This window comes from Brachyistius frenatus, unplaced genomic scaffold (genome assembly GCF_029030835.1).
Source record: "Brachyistius frenatus isolate BFR_SWC_R1_liver_20210118 unplaced genomic scaffold, ASM2903083v1 Contig_9, whole genome shotgun sequence".
NCBI classification, from domain to species: domain Eukaryota; kingdom Metazoa; phylum Chordata; class Actinopteri; family Embiotocidae; genus Brachyistius; species Brachyistius frenatus.
In genome coordinates, this window is record NW_027210608.1 from 5276379 (window position 1) to 5295396 (window position 19018).

Consider the following 19018-nt stretch of genomic DNA (forward strand, 5'->3'; position numbering starts at 1 on the left):
AGAAAAACAATGGCCTTTTTAATTTCTTTTCTAAAGCAGGCAGCAGAGAGAAAATGATATAGACGTAATTGATGATGAGGAGAGCAGGGGGGAGCCTTAGCAGAGGTCTCACGTCCAGTGCCCAGGCCTTTTTTTTTTTTTGCTTCATAATAGCAACCGCTCAGGGGCACTGGAGGTTGACAAATCTGGCACGGAGGACAAATTGATCGGCAACAGAACACAATTTGTCCCTTTAAAAGAATGGGTAAAGGCCCTGTGTGGCCTGAGTAATTAGTTTAAACTGCAGCATGTCTGTCCAGGAGTGGAGCTGCCGGTGAGGAGCTCAGTGTGTCTGCTGATAAGATGTTGTGACACTGCAACATACACACACACATCTCTCCCCTGGAAGACTCCTAACAAAGCCATTACTACTGATTGGAGCAATTAACACATTTAAATGGGAATGAAGGAAGGTGTATAGTATGATAGTGTAAACGTCACGTCAGGGTTTGCATTCAAATGTTTGTGTTCTTATATTAACTTGATAGCATCTATAAACTCACATCTCTTGCTACCTTATAAGTTTCCCTGGGAAGTCCCACTTCAGTGAACAAAAGTCTTGTTTAATAAGGACTAAAATAAACTAACAATATGTTTGAGAACATTTACATAAATTCATATTTTTATGGTTATAGTCATACTCACTGCCTGTCTGAGGCATGTGTGATTTTTGTATAGTAAAAATGCTGATTGATTATTCTCAGTGTGCACTGAGACAGAGACAGAGACATATGGCAGGTGTACGGTAGCCACGTCTGTGGTGTGATGCAGGGAGAGAGTGTCAAGAACACGGATGCACTGATTCATGGCCCCATGGCGATGTGCTTAGTGACACATAATACTGGTATTGCACATTTTCCCCTGACCCATTTTTGTGTGACACGTTCTGAAGTCAATTTTCCGCACTTTTTCATGCACAGACGGAGAAGAAAAACTGTTATAAACCCAGGCATTTTGCTGCCTACTTTGGTGGAAGCTGATACCTTCAAGCTTATCCTTTCAAATTTGAAGAGAAACGCTTCAGAAAGTGTGTGTTTGGAACTTTATTTTTTCTCTCCTATGTTCTTCACTGTCACGCTTGGCTACCTCGTCATCAGTACAAGGGTCAACTGCTGCTGGTACTCTCACTCAGAAACCAAGAAATATGGATTCCTCCGCGAGACCTCTACGTAAATGACAAGCATAAGGCTTCAGCTCCATGTCACAGAGAACATGTGGAATAAGAGAAAGGAGGACTGTGAGTGGGAGAGATACAGTATGATTAAGCAGGAGAGGGCATCGGGGGGAGGGGGAGGAAGCGGAAGAGGAAGAGGAAGAGGAAGAAGAGTGAAGTGAATGAGAGACAAAGACATGCTGGATGTTTTTTTTTTTTTTTTCCCCATACATTTTTAATTGGCTTTTGGGCTTCAGTAGCACCCAATTAGCATGCTTGTTACATGCAAACACCAAGAGCTAATTGGCCTGAGAGGAGAGAGCGCGGCCCTGAAAGGAGAGAGCAGTATTCATTTGAAGATTCGCGGCTCCAATAGGACCGCGTTGGGAGGATATTTGGCAAACAGTTGTAAATAATATGTTGCTGCTGCATTTACAAATATTATTTATGCTTTCTTGTGGTATTTATTGACAGATGGAATCACAAAAAAGAAAATATAATGACTAGCATAAAGTTTACAGGCAATCAAAGAAAAGTATTTGGTCATCTTGACCTTTTCTGTGAGCAACATCTTACCTGTGCACAAATTGTCTTGATATGAAAAGGAAGTGCTAATGCATTGTCCATAAACTTCAATTCAGCAAAGGAATTAATCAGATCCGCAGAGACATTATTCACAGGCATGACCTGACCGGTCCACATACAGTATCAACCTGTCCTACGTTGGGGAATTTGATGAGCGCACACGTAAACACAACGACGCTTCGAGCTCACCAAGGGCATGAGGCTGAATCTCTGATTACATTTACTGCACAAACTGTAGCAGTAGCATCTGATGCACAGGACATCAAGAGCTCATTATGCTCTTTACATGCAATTAATCAAACAATGTAAACAATGCTCGCTTCAGCCACAACACACAGAGCCCAATTCCTTGGTGGCAATTCGAGTGCGGTGCACACAGCACAAGACTGGGTAAATAAAGGAATGTGAATTATAGAAGAATTAAGGCTCGTAGCCAATCTGAAGATGATGTAATAGTTGTAGCTTCCTGCTGAGACCACACAATGATATCTCTCCCTCCTTTTTTTCTCACTGTCAAGCCTGCAGTGTCCTCGTTTTGTGACATACACACAGTGTGTTGATATGAAAATGTCTGCACTGTGCTGGAAAAATTAGACAAATACATTTTGTCACAAAGAAAGTGTTGCATGAAGGACACTCAAGTAGATGATGAGGTCTCAGTTCATGAAAGATCTCTGCTAGGTGAATGTTTCATTTTACATCTGTTAAAACAACACACACAAATTGTGCACATAAAATGTACTGTTTCGATATAAAAAAAAAAAAAAAAACGAAATTGTTGCTTATGTGATTATAAGCCTTGATAATTCAGTGTTTTTCCAAATCAACAGATAACGTGACTGTAAAGTGTACTACTGTCAGATATAGTTGCCTACTTACATGGTCATGTAAAGAAAGCCAAGTCAATACCTTATATAGACTTTCACCCAGGATGTGAAAACAAAAGTCAACGTATTTTAAGTTACATAATGTATTTAACTTACCTAGCATATGTCAGGTAACTAAAGTAAATAATGTGCTTATTTCAACCCAAACCTCAATCTTTTCCTAAACCTAACCAAGCTGTAAGGTGTCACAACATTATAATGACAAAGTTCCGGTGCATCTGTTGTCGCTGGTACTGTCCAACATTTATAGACTGTTTATTCTTGATAACAGCCTCCTAAACTTACTAGTTGGGTTCGTAGGTGTCTACTAGTCCATATATTTTGTACAGATGTATGATGATAACTTCCTGTTCAATAGTCTGATAACAGTCAACATGCGTAGATCCAGACAATCACCTGTGTGAACGCAACATTTATATATAGCGAATGTGTCCTTCATAAATGATGGCAAAAACATTATCTAGTACTTCAACTTTTTCTTTCTTTTTCTTTTTCATAACAAACTATACTTCATCAAAACAAATGTAGCAGACAGACAGCAAAAAATGGAAACATGCAACAAGAACTGGGCAGCACTTATCACCTCTGTGCTCTGTTCTGTAGGGACCACTTTCCTTTTCACAGATGACTGAAGGAGTCTCAGGCCATGCTCACAATGCTCTGGCTTTGTCTGTTGCAGAAAAATAGTTGATTCAGTTGGTCAAACTCACATGCAAACATCTTCACCAACCCTCTTAATTTGTTTTGTTGGAATGTTTCCAAGTCTGGATCAAACCTGGAAGTTAAATAAGTGAAATCTCCTGTTCCCTGAGCTCCAAAGCTTTGAGAAAAAGTACATTGACTTTTATGTATAAGTGTGGAAGTAACACAAGGACTTCATCCTGGTAATGTGGGTTGAAAGTACAGTCGATATTCAAATGTAACCTCATCCACATGTAAAGGATGAAGGAAAAGGATGAACATAATTCATGATGCTAATGACTGTCAGAGCTCTTTTAAGACAAACACATATGACATGACTGTGCTGCTGCTGCTGCTGTTGCATATTTGATTTACCTGCATGGAAAAAAAAAAATCCTTGTATTATTTTTACTTCATCTATCCTCTTGGGAGAACAAGCTGATTTATTTTGTATTTTTTTTAAATGCCACATTGGAACAAAATTTGCATTTGGTTGCCTGACAATCACATAGTCGCAACCGGACTGCACAATCATGTCTGCAACGCTGTGTGAAGATGGCAGCATTATACGACCGAGCATCTCAAACCATCAGGCCATGACAGTGACAATGAGGCTTGTCCAGAAGTGTCACCTCGCCCGGTCTTTGTCTGTCTCTGTCTCCCTTGCACTCTCCTTGTTTTCTCTCTTTCTCTGTGTCTCTAACTCGCACACACACAGAAAGACAGAACATCTTTATTAGCCTTCTGTATGCAGGCTGTGCTCAGCCTGAGATTGCAGGACTGACCCCTCGCTGTGAGCTGTACAGGGGAAATGTTTACTCAAACCCCCACAGAACATGCCATTAACCTCTTTCTAGATAGAAGACAAACAAGAATGTCCCTCCATGAGGGCAATAAAGACCAGAACACCTATCTAGGACCAACATGACAATCATCTCATTATGAAGCCACGGGAGGCAGTGAGGAGCAAGGGAGCTTGGTCTCTCAGGGACAGTTTCGCAGCAGTGTACTGGTGTGCCTAACATTCAGTGAAGTAGCTATAATATGCAATGAAGTGCAAACAACTGATTAACCCGACAGTGAGGAACAATATAACCCTCTCCCCTTAATGCATCAACCACCTCTGCCCACCTTTACAAACCCTTCCATGTGCCCACTTCCTTCCTCTCTTACTTCTCATCTCCCCCATCTCCTTCTGTCTCTCTGTACTGCTTTCTCTCCCTGGAGATTTAGATGGATATCCTCAGGCTCTGATTAAAGCCGCAACCTGGGAGGTTGTCTTGGTGGTGAAAGGAAAGGGGGGTGGGGGGTGGGTGGGGGGGTGGGTGGGGAGGGCAGGGGGCAGAGGAGGCAAGTGAGGAGCCTGGGTGCTAGAACAGCTTCTCCTTCTTAGGGACCTGCAGGCGTAATTCAATCACACCTCGATAATTCCCCTGACGTAAGAGTCGAATGCCCCTTACACGCATCAAGTACAGATAGACACCACAAACTCACGCTCATCCCAGATTGAGGGTCTCCTCCTGGGTGGGTTTAAGAGCCCACTACTGGATACGTTTTACCTGTGTCGTTTGAAGAGGCCATTATTTTAATTGAAAAAGTTACCCACCCGCCAAAGGCAAACGATGTAAGATGGGGGGAGGAGGAGGACAGGGAAGAGAATTAAAACAAAAACACCAGATGGTGATATACATGGTAAAAATGATTGTTTATACTTACTGTTTGATTATATGTGATAATGAGAGTGGGATTCCTCAAGGCAATTAGTGTCTGCGGCAGCCATATTGTGAGAGGACAGGGGAAGGACGGCATGGGCTGTTATGAAGGAGCGCTTATCAAATATCTCCGGCGGGGTGATTAGTGTAATAAGACACTGGAAGGTGAGATAGGCCACTCACACTCTTTTAGTATGTCGGCGCGTGTGCATGTGGGTGTCTGTGTGTAGGTGAGACGATGTGTGTTAAAATGAGCGAGAAACTGAGGCTGCGAGGAAGTCTGAGAAAGTCTGAGTGACTCTCTCCATCTGTTTCCATATCTGTGTGTGTCTGTGTGCCTGCATGTGTGTCTTAATGCATAGTGTGTCCCCATTTGCCTTGGTGCGTTGTGCGTGTGATATGATTCCTATGTTAATGTAGGTTCCCATGCCAGGCTGGCTGCCCCAGGGGCATTAGCCTATGACAGAGGGCAAATTGGGGGCACTTACCCCTGGCAAAGTCTTCTGTTCATGGAGGGCGCTCTGGGCCTTCAGTGCTGACTCTCTGGCACAGTATGTTAGAAAGGCACATCCTACAGTATCAGGGAGACAGGAAAAAGATTATTACATACCACTGGGGAAAAAAAAGAAGTTATGGTGACAGAGATTTATGGTAAGATTTTAAAGGAGAGTACATTTAATGTATTTTGGCCTTTTTGGGGTTCTTTGTAGTCATAACAGATCACAGAACATAAACTCTAAAAGTATACAGTTATATTGATGTCATCATGATAATCTAGGGATTTCAACATTTAGTACTTATCAAGTACACTGTCTAAGTTATATAAAGAAATAAAAGTAGAACTGTCTTTGTTTAAAATGCAGAAAATGAACAGAGGCTCGTTACAATATGCAACTTACATTGAGTCAAACACAGGTCTGATTTTAATTGGATATGAAACTATCAAGTTGCATTGTAAAGATGTGAAGCCAGCCTTAACGCCTCTATTTGAGTGTTTGTTCAAAGATTAAGCATCCCTCCAGTCGACTTCTAAAAGCCCGAATGAAACCCTCGAAATGGACCCGCAGATGTAAGAAGTTTGCTAAAGTAATTCTGTTCCACGCTCGGACTAAATATGAGACTTACTGGAGTTTTACAAGCTATTGTCAAAATCATGCATTATATTAAGATGGAATTCATATACCCCGACAATGTGAATGTGGCTCTCTAAAGTTAATAGCTCTACACCCTCAGAGAAAATAACATGCTGGTTCAGGGACAAGATTAAAATTGAGCTTTTTTTTTAAATGTGACAACCCTTTCAGATTAGATTTAGTGAACTCGTACATCTCATGCATATCTTCGCTATTTATGGGGATAAAATGTTTGCTACATCGCTTGTATTTTTTGGGGGGTTGTCATCTCATTCCTACATTTTGCTCCCATTCAATTTAGTATCTTAAAATGGACTAAGCAAAACAAAACAGCAAAATGTTTGACATACAGGTGTAACTGTATTCCTCGAGGTTAAATCCAAATAGAGGGGTAATGGAAAATGCTTAGTCACCCCAGGTTGGGTGACTTTTCTTTCTCATTAGTGAAAGAAAATGTGCAAACTGTTTCCCGATGAATGATCACTTTCATATTTACTGCATCACACGATAGCAAGTATTTAATAAACCTCCAGGGTAAAAAGCAGAAGCTGCCCCCTCACACGTGTCTGGACACTTTTCTTCAGTTGGAAAAGTATCTAAATAAATAGTAAACAGTAAATAAGTCCCGAACAAAAATGTGACAGCGTTCATTACAGGGTGAGTTGTTGCTCTGTTACGCACTTGGCACAGATGACAACGGGTGACCCCGTTCAGAAGAGGTTTTGCACTGTGCAGCATAATTTCCCATTACTACATGTCACACCTACCGCCAAGGATTCCCATGGGAGAAGAGAGAGACACACACACACACACACACACACACACACACACACACACACACACACACACACACACACACACACACACACACACACACATTCAGATGATACTCGACATGCCTTGCACCCACCATCCCCAAAAGCCAGCAACACACTGGCGCCTGGCCAAGAGAGCTCCCTTTCACGACAACCTTAACCTTCCTCCACAACTACGCGGTTACTCAAGAGGAAAAAAACGCCTAAATGACACTGATGAAACAGCATGCCACACAGCAAAGCTGAAAAGTTTGGGAGCCTGGGGAAACACTCTTCATCCTTTGTGACACTACAAAACTGTGGAACATGAGCCGAGGCCTCCCGGGGGGCACGTCCCAGCAGAGGCTCATGGGAACTGCAGGCTGATGGTGACAATCTTCTGTCACTGCCCTTTCATTTTTTGGGTATTTTTCAACGTGCTGCTTTGCTGCATATTGCCCATAAGTTTAGTGTACATTCTGGCATTATTTCATCACAGTTTACTGTGCTGTGTTGAAAAATGACTGGCCTTCTGGGAAATTTGTTTTAGACGTCACAGGTCCTTTAATCTTAACATCTTAACATGTCATAAAATAAGTTTTGATTATTTAGAATTTGTGTTTTCTTTTTTGTCTTTTCACGCTTAACGTTTCCTCTTCACTTCAAAATGTGTTTAATTTGAGTGAAAAAAATAACTAAGGACATTAACACAAGTATAGTACAAAGTTGTGGTACTTGTACTTGACTTACTCTTTATTTTAAGCTGCTTTATACTTCACTAAATATCAATGTTGTTTACCCCACCACATTTATATTACAGTTACAGTTATTAGTTACTTTTTAGATTCATATTTAGTAATCATATTCATAAATGTTATATTATAATAATGGATTCTTATATAAATAAACTACCAAACTACTGCATTAAACTGCTAACATGAATAACATAACATTAAATGTTTACATGTTAATGCATCAGTAATAATTATCCTATTCTATAATAATCTAACACTGTCCTGGGGCCATTCTGCATAATGAATACTTTTACTTGTGGCAGTTTCATTGAATATTATAACTAAAATAATCCCTCTTCTCTTTAACTTGAAAAAAAAATTAAATGTTTATTTGCAAGCACGGAGTAATGGAGTGTGGTACTTCAACTTTTACTTGAGTAAATGATCTGGACACTGCCACTGTTCAGTTTTTCTCCAGCATGCCGAAAGCAAGTGAAACAGCATCTGAAACAAGTGAAGAAATCTCGCCGCGCTGCAGATCCCTAACTGCTAACTGCTTCAAGAAAAATAGCATTTGATACTATTAGTTCAAATGACTTGTTAAACTGGACTCCTTGTGCAGTGTAGCCATTAATATCCAGACCAGCTGCACGGCTGCCTCGGCTTCCTCACAGCAGTGGAATATCTGCAGGACTTTAGGAAAGCTTCAGATCCAACAGTGCTGGCTCAGGGGACATCTGAAGCCCAAAGGAGCCCGTGATTGAGAAAGCCATGTTGTGGAACAGATGAAAATTCAGCTCAGAGAACATGAGGAGAGACTCAGTGATACTGTGTGAGAGAAGGTAAGGGGGATGTAGCTGCTGGTGGCAGGTTAGAGTTTTTAGTTGACTGACTAGTATAGATTTACAGTACCTTTATACCTGCAAGTAATCAAACGTTGTTGTCCCCTGGTATTATGTGTAATCATGCACTTTGGACTTTTCAAACAAATATGGGTTTCACTGGTTTTTGGTCATATTGCAGAAAGTGCAATTTTTTTTTTTTCAAATGGGCACAACATTACCACAAAAACCCAAACTTTGACATCAAAGGAAAACATGAATTAAAGCTTTAAATCTTCAGCAGTAATTTATGGTCTTCATTTTGTGTGGTAAAAGGATCAAAATTGGTAAAAAAAAAAATGAAAAAATGAAAAAAAAGACTGGGTTATTACCTCAAATTGTTTTGTTTGTTTCTACAATAATGTTTAAGAGCTATACATTTTCAGCAAAAACCTAAGGCTTAAATCGTTTTTTGGAAAGTTTGACTTAACCAAATATTGACTAAAGACTGAAGTAAAAAGTTGCCTGCATCAAATAGGAAGAAGAAGAAGAGGAGGATAAAATGGGCGGGGTTCTAAAATTAAGGGTAAGCTGGTGGTGGTTCAACAGAAGGACTCATGGCTCCCTGTGATGAGCAGGTTAAGTGGGGTGAAAATAATACTTTGGTAATCAAATACAATTTACCACACTATAATTTCAGTGAGGGACAAAAGTTCAACCAATTGTATTTAAGGCAAATGAAAAAGTAAACCCTGAAAACTGCTTCAAAGAGAAAGCAGGAAATATGAAATTAGTCTTTGCGTTTGCAAGACACGTTTTGGGTAATTACTTAAAGAACTTTTCCCCCTGCAACGCTTTTTTTTCTAACAATTTGCTTTAAAATGGAAATTAGTATGTGCTCACAATTGCATGCATCCAGGCATTAAGAGTAAATTGTGCTTTTTTAAGGTGTCAGGTACCTGTAATTGAAATAACTCCAGAACACATTTGTATAAAATTTCAATTCATTAGCAGTGAATTCATGAATCATGAGCAATTTGCTCTCCTTCAGTCTCCTCACACGTGTTTGATCCAAGAATGTTCATTAAACTGGGAAAAGAATGCAAATTAATTTCCATAAAGGATGGAGCCGCAAAACATTTTAAAAAAGTAATAAAACAAGTGGATGCTGCCGAATGTGACAGTCTGACCCTCTCATGGGTAATGAGAAAAATACGCTGTGAGGATTCATCCAGCGCTTCCCGTGTCCGTGTTAACCACACTATTACCTGCAGAGCATCTTTTCCATCTTTCAGTTGTTGCATCCAGCTACACTCGAAGCGGGCTGTTCAGAGCCGTTAGCTGTCTGGTTCACACATAGCCCCTTTTCTAATGATCAAAGAGGTCATCTGTAGACTTAAGCTACGCCTGTCACTCAGCTTACACAAACTGTCAATCACTGTCCAACACATCCCACTACAACACTCCTACTGTAGATAAAAAGCAATACGAGCATGGTTCTGTGTCTCAGTGGCCGTAACTAAAAGCTAAAAGAACTGAATATCGCAGGAAACCACGGAGCTTTCTTTTAGATATAACTGCCCTTCTGTGGTTTACTTAGGACATGCCAGTGCCTAAAAAGTAGCTTTTTTAGGCAATAGTGCAGGCTATTTATAGCCAATTACACTGCATGGACCCACCGAGGAGAGGAAAATGGATGAGGATATTTAACAACTCTTTGTATCTCTTCTTCCTGGCTGTGTGGTGCAGCTCAGAGTCCCTCCTCTCAGCATCAGAGACGGATTGATAGATAACGCTACTCAAGCAAAAGATTTGCCCCCCACTAACATTCAGCATGTCTGAACAATGCATGCGTTCTGGCACTGACACTAAGTATTATGATAATGTAGTGCTCAGCGAAATGATGGATGTTAAACAGCACGACCTGGCTGCACCACACACTGACGAGCACCGTGCCCGCCAATAGTGTCAAGTCATCCCACGCATGATATAAGGCTCCCTGACGACGCACAAAGTATGAAACTAACATTAAAGGCAACAGTGTCTAACAGCTACGAGGCATGATTTCATCTCCTGTTAAAAAAAGATTTTAAAAAGTCCTCTGAAAAGACACACTCATCCATTCAAGTCTACAGTAAAATATAGGATGTAAAATTCCCCAAATATTAAAAAAAAATCCCAGAGATGCCCAAAATGTCTAAAGTAAGAATTCACAAAGCACAAAACATCTGTTCAAATTTCAGCAGCACAATCCACATGAATTAGTCATGAGCATACATGACATATTTTGATCTGCCCTTAAATCCATAATTATGGTTAATTTCTGTGTCACAGGACTCGGGCTGTGAAAAAAGGTAGTGCTGCAAATCATCCATTCGTTACGGTTTACTAACTGATGCCAACAGCCATATACATCATCTCGCTGAAGCAAATCTAATTTTTCCCAGCCACAAACTCGGCTCAAAGAGGGATTTCAAAGTAGAAGTCAAACTAAATGTGCGGCATAGCATTAAATCTTTATGAACTTTATGTTTTTGGGCATCGTGGAGGTGAGCTGATTATATCCTCCCCCCACTTCTCTGTGGCTCTGCTCTGAAAACATGATTGTGTTATGAAAATAATGTGGATCTGTGATAATATTACAACACTGTTAGCCTCCTGGGCCCTTGACATAATAACCTGTCAGTATCCATTGGAATATTATGCATTTTTGTGAACCAAACGGTATGCAAAGTACTTTTTAAACCACTATGCAATATATATGCTGGGCACAAAGGATGATCACACAACTTTATATTATAGAGGGAGAGGAAATGACTTAAGATCTGTACTAGTGCTGTGTTGATGATAGTTACACAAAGACGCTTGTCTGTGTAGATCATTGCTGATCATCCAGGCAGAAGCACATCAGGTTGAAATTAAACTATCCATTGGGCTGCATTTGTGGAGATGAAGATCATATGAGGGATTTGTACGGTCAGAGGCTGCAAGGTGATTGTAACATCTATTAGCTACGACATCGCAGGGAGGTTCAAACGTGCAGGCCTCAACACCAACCAGTAGAGATGATGAAACTCTTTGAATGACTTGAATAATGTCTTCAGTGACTACAGTCTAATGGATCATTTAACTTCAGCCTAAAGCTTCAAAACCTTTATACAAGGGAGCATTTTCCACACTCAGTGGTTAGGACCAATACGATGTATTACTGTATTAGTGACATGGCCCACAAGCAAGCTGAAAATCATTTTGAGATCTTCTTTAAACCTGTAATATCTCTTTTTTTTTTGCTAAGCCAGCAGTGAAAAATATACTCTGAACACAATAAAAGCATATTATCACCCTTGGGGGTGATTTGGTTAACTTGGTGGCAAAGAGCATTAGCTTGTATTTTGAGTTACGTTTCTGACCACCTTATGAGGTTAAACCCAAACATTCACTTTCCTTTTAGCTCCGATTTTAGTTTCCATTAGCGCCAAAGGAAATGACGTGGATTTCCAGCTCCTACTAACTTTGTCTGCATGTTATTTTCTGCAGGGCAAGTGGCTTATTTAGAGTTCAGATTTTAGAATTACTCAATTGCAAGCAGCAGCCTGCATGCAGCCAAAATCCGTAGCAGTAAGAGTTGTGTGGCCACAAAACCAAACAAGCTGAAAGATGCTCGACGGATTCAGAGAGCTTCAAGGAGCTGCAGAGTCAGGTGACAGTTCTCTGTGGATTCATTACACTACATGACCCATTTAACAAACAAGTACAGCCATTGTTAATATAAAAATGATTATAGTGACTTTAAACTATATATTTAACAGGTGTCCCAGAATCCTGAAGCAGTTAGGTGCCTTTGATGGCTGAGATATCTACATGCTGAATAAACTCGATGGAACCCAGGGGAACCTGATGATGTTGGAGGCTTAAAATGTAATACAAATGTGATTTGTAATAAATTATACACTTCATCCAAAATGCTACAATTCTGCGACTACAGTGGCTGAATGTCTTAAACCTGTTTCATATCCAGAGAGGACATACTGTACATGCTGAAAAAATAAAGAAACAGTATTGGGCTACTATATAATTCAGGTTTTATATTATAATTCACTTTGGCAGGTAAAAGAAGGACGCGTTTACCAGCATAGGTAGACTCAATGCAATTGTCGGTGCCAAAAATGTTTTCTTTAATTACCATTCGTTTCATTTTGTCAATTTATTTATCTGAATCTAATTTAAAACGTATCAATCTGATTATATGAAAGACTAACGTGTTGACCTTAAAGTGTTGTTTCCAACACAATTTCATTTGAATTCAAATGTGTAGTTTTTCATAGAACTTTCACAGTTAAGTAATTGAGTTTACCTTCAATTCTCCTACAAAAGCTCTTCTCAGCTTCAGAATGGGCATTCAGGCAGTCGTTTAAACCTGCTCCTTGAGTGACAAAGCTGATTTTACACTGTACCTACTTCTGTTTTGTTAATGACACTAATCCCATTTTCTTACTCTTGTACTTTCTTACTACGGTCTACCGATATCACACATGGACGCAGCAGGACACATGAACATGGATGAGTGGCCAATAACAAAAACTCATCCATATAATGCGTTGGTGAAATCTCATTAGAAGTGCACGCCTGTGCTCCCAAAGTGACTTTGAATGTCATGCGGGATGAAGTGGGCATAATGCATACATCAGAGTGGCCTTGGTGGAGGATGATTTGAACGGGCATACAGTCTGGCTTTGGAACAGGATTATCCTTCCCGAGGCAACCACCCTCCTGAGTGTTGACATTCAGGGATGGTTGAGGACAGGCGTAAACAACACGAACATCAGAAATATTGTTTTAATCGATCATCGGGCTCCATAGGAGCAGCGGAGAGAGGGGGAGCAGGTTGAGCACCAGCGGCTCATGGCTGGAGGAACAGGTGGTGCATGGAGATCTTAAGGGCTGCACACACAAGAAGGCACCGCTGAGCCCACGCTCATTTCTCCCACAAGAGTGCTTGACCTGTGCTAATCAATAACATCATGTGGCCACTGTCATACATATCATGCATAATTTGCCTGCCGTCTGAATTATTTTTATTTAGAGTGCACTGATTCTGAATTCAGTGCCACTGGTGCATGTGTGAGTGTGCAGGGTGTTTGATTTGGCTCTTTGTGTATGTGTAGCTATGTGAGTATGAGAGAGAAATTGAAATGATATCTAAAATTACAACAGCATTCGACAAAATAGTATCAATCACAACCAGCAGCGGCAGTGTTATAATGTGTTTTTTCCAGTACAGCACTGTCTTTTAGCCGATAAACTGTGGACTGTGCTGTCTGCTCATGTTGATACAGATAATACGACTTTAAAATACCAAATAAACCTCAAAAAGTCACTAACAATACTAATAACTTGTCAATTTCATTTTATTATTCTAAGCCACGGTAGAATTAGATAAAATAATAATTGAAAAATAGTGAAAATGTTGATAAATAATAAAAAATCAAATGCAAATTAAAATAAATCCTCTTCATTTCAAAATGGGTTTGTTAAAATTAAATGAAATTAAATGAACAAATTAAATAGGGATACTGCATTAAAGCAATATGTTGCGTTTGAACCAGAGTTGAAGTTTGAGTTTTGGACTTTGTCAGGATTTTATCAAAAACAAAATTGCAACTAAAAGACCTTCCAAGCTCGTCTGAAATGCAAACTCATTATTATCACCACTGTATCATTACAATTAATCGATCCCTGATTACCCGTGGATTGTCGGACTAATTACTAAGTGAACACAGATCCCGGTCGTTTTTTGGACAATACGGGAGGGGGGGGGTGTGTGTGTGTGTGTGTGTGTGTGTGTGTGTGTGTGTGTGTGTGTGTGTGTGTGTGTGTGTGTGTGAGAGAGAGAGAGAGAGAACAGAGCAAGCGAGAAGACGATGCATGCTCAGCCTCTACTATTATCCTGCTTTGTATTTCCTGACTGCAACCCGCCCACGGAGCACCATCACAATACAGCTGCCGTGGAAGTTGTATTTTCCATTGCTAATGACGTCCGAAAAGTAGGCAACATATCAGCCCGCTGAAAGGTCAGAGCAGCATGCCAGCACCACCTTAATCACTGATGCTGATTGCTCGATAATGGTTTGCATTTTCCGCTCTCCAAAGCTTTTATTTCCCTCTGACAATACGCATCAAATGGACTCTGTGATGGAAGATTTTTTTTTTTTTTTTTAAGTTAAGTAAATAAATGGATTCAGCAGCAGGAATAACACAGCATCGTGCTTGCCTGTCCACTGTCCCGCCCCCCTTAACTGGCTTTAACGGGGATGCTCAGCACATGATAGTCAATGTAAACACACAAAGGCGTTTTCAGCTGTAGTATTCACGTGGATTGGCTGGACGCTGTAACAATTAACCCTGCACTTGCGAGCCGTTCACTTCCACGTGTTCTCCCTCTCACGCCTCATATACATTCGTGTGTGTGTGTGTGTGTGTGTGTGTGTGTGTGTGTGTGTGTGTGTGTGTGTGTGTGTGTGTGTGTGTGTGTGTGTGTGTGTGTGTGTGTGTGTGTGTGTGTGTGAATGCTCTACGGGGCTCCCACTCTGTCCCAAACATCTGCAAATTAACACACTTTTCGTGCCCTCTGCCCCACAACTGAAGTGGACCTTTCTTTTTCTCGTTTCTTTCTGAGTGTACATTTTTGTAATTTAAAAAAAAATTTTTTTTTTTTTTTTTTTTTGTATCTCCAAAGCATCTCAAAAGTAAAGAGACCAAAACAACCAACCTTTATGCATTCCCGTAAACCTGTCTTTCAGTACAGTGAGTTCGTATATCTTTCCGAATTCCTCAAACAGGGGCTTCAGGTCTTTTTCCTCCAGGTTTCTGGGAATCTGCCCGATGAAAAGCTTGATGGCGTCGTGGTCCTTCATTGGAATGGTGTTCTGGCCGATAGTAAGCCCGTTCATCCTGCCGGCGCTGTTCGTGGTGCTGAATCCATTCTCTTGCTGCACTCCGTTTGCAGTGACTGTAGCCATCTTTCCTCAATGGGCCGGCGGGCTGCTCTCTCTCTCTCTCTCTCTCTTTCTCTCTCTCTGTCTCTCTCTCGCGCTCTCTCTCTCACTCTCTCACTCACTACCCTTCTCCCTCTCTCTCTCTGTAGTCAACTGCACAGTGCACACTCCCCCCTCCGTTATATCTTCCTCTCTCCCCACTCCTCCTCCTCGCTCCCTCCCTCCTCTCCTCTCTTCCTTTACAGCCTAAGCCGCCTTGTTTGGAATCAGCCTTATTTATTTTCTCTTATGCTTTCTCTGTTTTCATTTTTTAAGACACCCCTCCTCCCCTTCCCCAACAAACTGCCACTCTGTCCCGTGACGTCAACTCGTACTCTCATGAATAGAGCCCGCCCACCCACCCCGTTGATTTGCATAATGAGCCCGGCCCGGGCCAATGGGAGATCGGGACGGCCGAGGGCCCCACAGGGCAGAGTAAGAACGCAAACATTTGTGTAGAGTAGAAAGCATGGGACATTTAAATGATGCAAAGGCAGCATATGTGCTTCTTCCCCATCCTTAGTCAGGTCATTTAGTTTTGTTTCAGCAACAAGGCGAACTTGGGTATTGGTTTAAGGGAAACAATGTGTTTTAAATTTGTAACTGCAGCTCTTTGTGATGCTCTATTTCAGTAATTTAAAAAAAAAACATAATATGAATTATTAACAAATAAGCATGCAAATTACAATTTTAAATTGCTGTTCTCAAGTGCTGACCCTTTATTTGTGGTGATGTATTATTTCAATTCATGCAAATATTTGTTAACAGTACATAGGCCATGTTACAAAGAGTATTGTCCTCATAACCCCTCTAACCTGCTGGAACCAGGTGTGCCCATGTTTTTCATCCCCTGAGGTAAATAATTGCATTCATCGGCATACTGCATGGGCATAAAAAAAAGTCCCTGTCAGATGTTTAGAAAGAAAACCAGCAGGGCTGTAAGTCCTGAGGACCAGTCATGAAAAACACCGCTGTGAAACCTTGTAGAAATGATCTTTACAGCACGTGGTTCTGAATCCTGGTCCTCAGGAGCCAGGGCCCTGCTGGTTTTCATTCTAACCATCTAACAGGGACTATTTTACACCTGGGATGCCAGGTGAATGCTATTAACTATCTAGGAGGGTAGAAAACCAACAGAGCTGGCATACAGGAGGACTGAGAGTCACTGCTTTGGTACTCTGCTCAATTGCCTTTTAGCTAAAAGTAACAAATATTACATGCTTTAAAATACAAACAGTGGTTATAGTTCCAAATATATTTCCCAGTAAAAATATTAGAACATTTTTTTGTGATAATGAGATACAACAAATAAGTATACAATACAATAGTCTGCAATAGAGCTAACCTAAATTTAAATTTAAAAGAAAAAAAAAGGTTATGAAACAAGCAGATCCCTACACTTAAACCCTACAGGGCAGTCTGGAAAAGTCAGAGTGCAAGGTCAGCTCATGGACAATGACCCTGAGGGGTTTGAATTTTTGTCAAGACAACAGCATGATTTAGTGTATTGCTGAAGGACACTTCAGCAGCAGAAATCCTCTCGTTGAGGCAGGATGTCATCCCGATAAGAAACAAGCTGAACATGTGTTTTGATCTTTCTGCATGTCTTTTGTTTTTCTCCAACATACCAGAAGGGATTTTGAAAGCTCAATGTGACGTTTTATATAGTGGCCATATTTATCAATGGTTTAAAAGCTCAGCTGCTTTTATTTCAGTGGACAATTTAAAAGAAAGTGGTAGCTTTGTCAGGTGCTAGGTTCATGGGCATATTTGGGTGAATAAAGATTGCAGCATGCAACACAAAGCAGCCTTTGGAGTATTGCACTATTAGAAAACAAAACATGCTTCTCTTTCTCCACTACATGAAGACTAATGTGAATAGATTGGGAGAAAAAGACGCGCAGAATAAAACACTGTAGTTTGAAGCGGTGTCAGGTCAAACCCCTGGATACAGAGCTGCCACGTGTCTCTGTCCGTGGTGCTGAACCAACGCTGCCATTCATAGACCGTGAAATAGATTGTTGGAGCTACAGTTTTACCAGTACATGTTCACACTACAAATTCTCCATGCCTTCTATCTAACTGCTGTACACATTCCCAAATTCTCCTGTCCTCCCCCTCACACAGGGAATGATGCATTCAACGCCGCCCTCTTCACAGCACTTTTATTATTCATGCTAGTGAGCATGTGTGCTGGCAGTGTTTTATAACTTGCATGGTGTATTCTGTACACACAAAGGTCTAATTAATGCAGATGGGAATGTAACATCAATACAAGGCCAGTCTAGCTCATACTGATTTGAGTAATTATGCTTGATATGATGGCATTAATGTGGAGCATATCATGTATCAATAATCAATTGTGTGCGGCAAGTTTTTCATGGAAATCATTAATAAGGGCAAATAAGAAAACAAATGTGTCTTCTGGGATCGTTAGAAAACTGCGTCTCCACTGAAGTGCGTTCACCAGACATGCTTGACCTCTGCTCGGTCACAATTACTCCGACATGTTTGTGTATGCTACAGTAAGAAGACGGTTAACTATCTGCAGGCAAATGAACCAATCTTATGCTTCATTATATCTACTGTTCTTGTATTTCCACTAATTAAAAACATCTTTGTCATAGAAAATGAGCCAAAGAGAAGTATCTCCCATGAGCCAGTAATTGAACTGACCACTTTCTTTCTTCTGTGATACAAATGCAAATTTGACATTTGAATGCCTTTTCAGTGAGTTACTTAGTGTTTATGTTATCAGAGGAACAGTATTATCTATCATAAATAGACAACTGGGTGGCCACCTTTTATGAAAAATCACATTAAAGTGTGATAAGAGAACACATTTGTCGGCGGTCACCCCAGTGGGAGTTGTCACAATGTACACACTGAACTTTTTTGGTCATCAGGTAGAAGAGAAGTCTGCTTTGATGGATTATATGCTGTTTACTTTGCAGGTGTGTGTGCATGTGTGCGTGTGTGCGTGTGTGCGTGTGTGTGTGTGTGTGTGTGTGTGTGTGTGTGTGTGTGTGTGTGTGTGTGTGTGTGTGTGTGTGTGTGTGTGTGTGTGTGTGTGTGTGTGTGCGTGTGTGCGTGTGTGCGTGTGTGGTGTGTGTGTGTGTGTGTGTGTGTGTGTATTCACCCCTGATGTCTGTCTGAGTGAACGGTCTTTGGGGATGGCAGTATTCTGAGAGCAACACTAACATCTGGCACTGCATTCTCTTTGTTATGAATATTTATTTATTTCCTATTTAATCGCATCTTTGTAAACCCATCACAAAAAAAATCATGCAGAGTTTTTTGCTTTGAATGGGGATAATATATATATATTTTTTTTAAAACACAACAGGTCTCCCTTGTCAATACCATCAGGGCCATTGTTTCCCAGAAAGACATAGCTAATTTAGCTTCACTGCTGCTTATTGGCTTTGTGATTCCAGTTTCCTTG

At 40.7% G+C, this 19018-nt stretch overlaps 1 protein-coding gene across 13 annotated transcripts in view; it reads right to left on the minus strand.

Moving 5' to 3' along the window:
- The window catches only part of celf6 (CUGBP Elav-like family member 6), a 144006-nt gene extending 128293 nt beyond the window's left edge, over window positions 1–15713 (minus strand). For 7 of the 13 annotated variants that reach the window (XM_069690455.1, XM_069690451.1, XM_069690450.1 and 4 more), the window contains exons 1-2: window positions 15309–15713; window positions 5546–5628 (exon numbers count right to left, since the gene is read on the minus strand). In XM_069690455.1, coding sequence (XP_069546556.1) covers window positions 5546–5628; window positions 15309–15558 — 333 coding nt within the window. In that variant the 5' untranslated portion in view covers window positions 15559–15713. The remainder of the gene's footprint in view (window positions 1–5545; window positions 5629–15308) is intronic. The other 6 variants (XM_069690454.1, XM_069690444.1, XM_069690448.1 and 3 more) reach the window with 1 other exon arrangement.
- Between the last annotated feature and the right edge of the window lie 3305 nt (window positions 15714–19018).